Here is a 5,035-nt window from a genome sequence, read left to right on the forward strand (position 1 = left end):
TGACGTCCGAGATTCGTCCACGTCACCATGAGTTAAAATTTAACTCACGGATTCACTCATGCGTTAAAATTTTACTGGGAGTTAAATTTTAACTTATGGTGATGTGGATGAATCTCGGACGTCAATTACTCGATCCAACAGTAGTTTCCAAGTTTTCACTACATATGTGGTTTGGACTGTATATTTTCCCCGCATATGGGATGACAAATCTTGGAAATGTCATGCTTTTGTTTAGCTTTTGCAATAACAGCATACGGAGTATCTTGGATGAGGAGCACGCTGAATCCATTGGTTCAATTGACTCCAGGTCTTGAATCTAGCAAAACCACAAAAGATGTTCCGAGAATTCCATCAAGCTCGATTGGTCGGCCTTCTTGGAACAAGGCATACAGTTGTCAGGAAGATTAAGAAGAAAAACAAAATCTCTTCTGAGGTGAAAATACTCTCTGAAAGAGCATAATATTGTAATCAGTGGCACATCTCTTTTTTCTCAGGCAGAAAAGCTTTTCATTATATGAATATGCAGTAGCTTACAAAAATAATACATCGATCAAGCACATGTAATGTATATATGTACAGTACCTATATGATGACTAACTTTGGTCGGCCTTCTACATTTCCTGTGTGTAAAAATGGCCATGTATATATAAAAAGAAAACCATAAGAGATAGATATAGAAAAGAATGAAGAACTACAGCTATATATACTTTGTAGGTAATCTATATTACTCCAGAGATTTTTAAGGATGAAAGTACAACAAAGACAACCCAAAGGATCATGAAGTACACTGATGTTGCCCAAGCCCACATCCTAGGGCCACCAAGCTCGGCGCCAAGTATGACGCGACGAAGAACCAAAACCGTGATGCAACCGAATGACGTCGCGAAGAAGACCAGAAGGGAGAAGCTGAGGCCAGCAGCATTGTCTATGTACAGGGGCTTCTGGTAGACAAAATAGTTGTACATTGTGTCCACCAACCATGGAACACCAATGCCGACATATATGTTCACCGAATTGCTGTGGAAATAAGATATACCGTTTATCCCGCCTCGATAAGATAAATTTACAAAAGGTTGAAGGTAGGCATGAACAACTAATTGGAGAGGAGATGTGCAGAAATGTACCTGCAAGTGATGTTGGTGATTGCGGAGTCGGCGGTGATTTGACGCTCAGCCGCTATCTTGCTTGCAACTAGATCAGGCCATGATGTTCCAGCAGCCAGTGCTGTGAATGCTATAACATATGGACTTACTCCTACACAGGATAGTAGATTTTGTATCAGCAAGCAAGCAGCTACACCCTTGACAGATGATAAATTGAACTTGTACAGGAGCATGTTCCAACCTGTGACACAGCTTATCTGATCTGTAATCTTAGTAACCCCATAAGCAATACCACTTATGAAGATTAGTGAGCAAATAAAAGCGATCCAGCCATGCGCAATTTCATAAGGGGGAACGAAAGCAAATAGCATTTTCCAAGGTGCAATGATTAAATTCCATGAGATTCCGATGACTCTCAAGCAGGTAGAATCCATCTTTCTTGACACTGAACTCTCCAACTGCTCACATAATAACAAAATCACTTATAACCAATGGGAATGCTGTAGCAATTTTTGTTACTTTCAGTTCAAATCAATGTACTTCAAAGACTTAAAAACGAGTGCGACTTAGGTTTCAATTCAATGTTAAAATCTGCTAAGAAGGATTCATCAACTGAAGGCTGTACACTGTTAGGCTTGTGGTAAACACTCTTAAACAAAGATAAAAGAATATGCTTTACTATTCTATTTTGCCTTTGGTGATATATTAGAAATGGTAAACCAATAACACAAGAATACAGCACAAGAGCGGCATAAAATTTGATTTGGTGTGATGATATTCAACAGATAAAGTTCTCCTGACTGTATAAGTTATCCAAGTCATACACCCCTGTAGTTCCACTGAATGCGTAACTAGAAATAAGTTTTGCAGTTGTCTTATAAAGTCTAGAACATCCTTCTCAATCCACCATAACTCTCATTAAAAAAATATCTTGTCATTGTTATGTCCTTGTTGGCTTGCAAAATTAAGTTTAGAAAGTACCCCCTCACAAAAGTACCCTTGCCAAACTACATTGATCTAATAACTGAGCATTAATTCTAATTTAAACAGGAAATGGCATTGGCAAGGTATAATATATAGAGTGATAGTGAATTAAATTACCGTTGCAGCATCAACAAATTGTTGCCACCAAATAGAAAACCAGTGAGTATCCTCCCATTTGTTCTTTAATGTAAGACCTGTTGAAGATTCTTCCACATCCTCTTCTGAAACATGGTGATACCCTGAAAGGCAATAAGAAACTACTTTCAGAATAATTCGAACCCCGAAGAATTGTTACACGAAGTAAAGAAAATAGTGAGTGAAAAAAAACCAGAAATTGATTACCTTCATTACTGTAAGAATGCGCTGAGAATATATCCACAATATCCTCATTCTGGCCAGGGAGTATATCCCCAATCCCATCATAGTTATCATCATAATCAACTGAAGCATCTTCCGCCGGAACCCAATCTTCAGGTCTCTCACCTCTTGCCCTGTTTTCAGCAAATAAAACTAGAAGCATCAGGAAAGTGCATCCTTAATTTGTACATGGCCACAGGAAAGATTAGATAAAAGGAACGATTATTTAAGGGATTAGGACCATACAAAGGGATTGACACATATGGCCAGCGCTTATCCTGCGCATATGCATGAAGCAGAAGCAGTCCATATTGCAGTACTGTCAGCAAGGCCTCCCAGAGGGTGATCACTCTAGGTGTCCACACCTGTATACAGCGAAAAGTACTAATATGACCTAATGCTGGATTTAGTGCTTATAATTAGATAGCAGGATGAGAATGTATGGCTTACCTCTAATATAATATACAGCCAAATGTATGCCCAGAATGACCAGAACAGCTCAACTAACCAAACACCGAGATCAGATATCTTTTTCTTAGAGCCTGCCCTTGGCATAACCACACAAACAGCATGTATGGGGAACAGATCAAATGCAGCAGAACCCACAAGGGTACCTGGACCTAAACCTGCAAATCACAAGAAACCGAATTAGATACAATTGCGGATGCTTTGGAACAAACATTTGCATGAGGTGATCAAAGTATACCTCCTGCTGTCAGCTGACCCAGATTTCGGATTGCGTCAATCGTTGCTAGTGAAATTTGAGGGAAGCTAGTACCAAATGCGAGGAGAGCAACGTCCGCTATAGTGTAGTTCCACACCTTCTCATGCTTGACAATAGTAGCATTTGTGTGTGGGTCTACTGTGACAACCTCCCGGGAGTGTCTCATGATGCTCTCCATCGATTTGAAGAACCGGCCAGTGATCGCGGATAGACCAATAAAACAGTACGCGAGGACAGCGGTATAAATAAACGCACGGACACCAATTGGAAGCAGTGTTTCTCCATTGAACAACAGGTAAGTATCACAGGAAGGAACAGTATCTGCCATGTTAATGTTGGCCATCAGATCAGAGGAGTGCTAGTAGCCTAGTATAAGACGAGAACTGCAGTATTCCCAGTTCCTGTTACAACACAAATGCCAGTTTCCATCAGAAATACTAACATCAAGAAAATGTTAGCTTATGAACAGGAGAAAATAATGGCTACTACAGTACAATATCAACCTACCTAGTTCAGCAACTAATAAATTGTCAAGCTTAAAAGAACTTTTTTGGCTTTTTGATGAAAAGGTGTTCACCACTTCACCACCAAACCAAACAGGAGTAGTCTGGAAGGCTAGCAAACAGTGCAAAGGTAAAAGACCTCGTGAAGAAAAACTAAATTATTCCAATGATCTCGTTGCCGAACGATTCATGGAGAGAAAAATTGGTAACAGGGGAATAAATTTAGATATATATATCAGGTGATAAAAAATCCTGAATTACAACAGCAAATGAGAGCAATAAAAAAAAACGAGGATATCACAAGGAACTGATTCGAACAACTGAAGCACTGGATCGAGTAACCACAAAATTGCTAGATGCCACCTCATCGATGGATGTGTTAAACAACACTAATCCTAATAAGTTGACCAAAATTTTTTTTAAAAAAAACACTCCTTTTTGCCACTCCCTAAAAATCTCTTATCTTTTTTTTTATCAATACCCCTACAGAGATCCGGAAAGGTTGAATGCGACGAACTTGGGCATTTGTTTAAGATCAAAGGGGATCCCTCCCAAACTTCTTGGAGAGAGGAAACAAAGGAGGGATTTTTCCCCCCTTCCCCAAGAGAGTTGGATGTTGAAACTTGGAAGCCAAGATGAATGAACAAAACCAAGTAGTGAGGAGTGGCAGATTACCGGGGTGGAGGGAGCAGATGGCGGCGGCGGATCGGAGCAAAGTTCTTCTTGCTCCCCTTTTTATCTGCGGTTCTTGGGGTTCTTGCTTTTGGTGTGGATGAAGGAAGCAGAAGCCCACCTTTGCTACTGCATTTATTTATTTATTAAAAGCCAGATGGTTCCTTTTCTGTGAGCCCATGCTTCTCAGTCAGAGGTGGCCAAACGGGCCGGGCCAAACGGGCGGCCCGGGGCACGGCCGAACCTGTAGCAGGCACGGCCCGGCACGGCCTGCTACAGTAACGGGCCGTGCCGGCACGGCACGAGTAGCCGTGCCGTGCTTGGGCCGCTGGCCGAGCCCGCGGGCCGGCACGGCACGGCACGGCTACTGTAGCGGCACGGCACGGCACGGCCCGCGGCACGGCACGGCCCGTTTCGCCGGCGGCCCGTCAGGCCGAAAGCGGGCCAGCGGCGCACGCACGTGGCAGGGCGGCGGTCGAATGGGAAGGCGCCACGTGGCACTAACGGCTATTTGACCGTTCAAATTTGAAAATAACCGTTGGGAGACTAAAAAATTCATAAAAAATTCCAAAAAATCTCAAATTTCGCCCTATAAATAGGGCATGAACCCCAGCCATTTCTCCTCATCCCACACTCCTCATCTTGTGCTCTCAAGTGTTTTAAGTGCTCTCTTTGTTCTCAAGTGTGCATTT

The 5,035-nt window shown here is 42.1% G+C and overlaps 1 protein-coding gene across 2 annotated transcripts; it reads right to left on the reverse strand.

The window, feature by feature from the left end:
* Positions 1–464: 464 nt before the first annotated feature.
* LOC4351058 (magnesium/proton exchanger 1-like) lies at positions 465–4,462 on the reverse strand. Of its 2 annotated transcripts, none has more exons than NM_001423232.1 (9): positions 4,347–4,462; positions 3,151–3,569; positions 2,895–3,070; positions 2,691–2,809; positions 2,430–2,578; positions 2,205–2,326; positions 1,345–1,561; positions 1,125–1,254; positions 465–1,017 (listed from the first exon to the last, which is right to left on the reverse strand). In NM_001423232.1, the coding sequence occupies exons 2-9, from the start codon at positions 3,509–3,511 to the stop codon at positions 720–722; spliced, it is 1,572 nt and encodes a 523-aa protein (NP_001410161.1). In that variant the 5' UTR covers positions 3,512–3,569; positions 4,347–4,462; the 3' UTR covers positions 465–719. The 2 variants fall into 2 exon arrangements, with proteins under 2 accessions (NP_001410161.1, XP_066161162.1); XM_066305065.1 differs by lacking the exon at positions 4,347–4,462 and adding an exon at positions 3,676–4,051 and having other exon boundaries at positions 642–1,017.
* Between the last annotated feature and the right edge of the window lie 573 nt (positions 4,463–5,035).

This window comes from Oryza sativa, chromosome 11 (assembly GCF_034140825.1).
Source record: "Oryza sativa Japonica Group chromosome 11, ASM3414082v1".
Classification (NCBI taxonomy): Eukaryota; Viridiplantae; Streptophyta; class Magnoliopsida; order Poales; family Poaceae; genus Oryza; species Oryza sativa.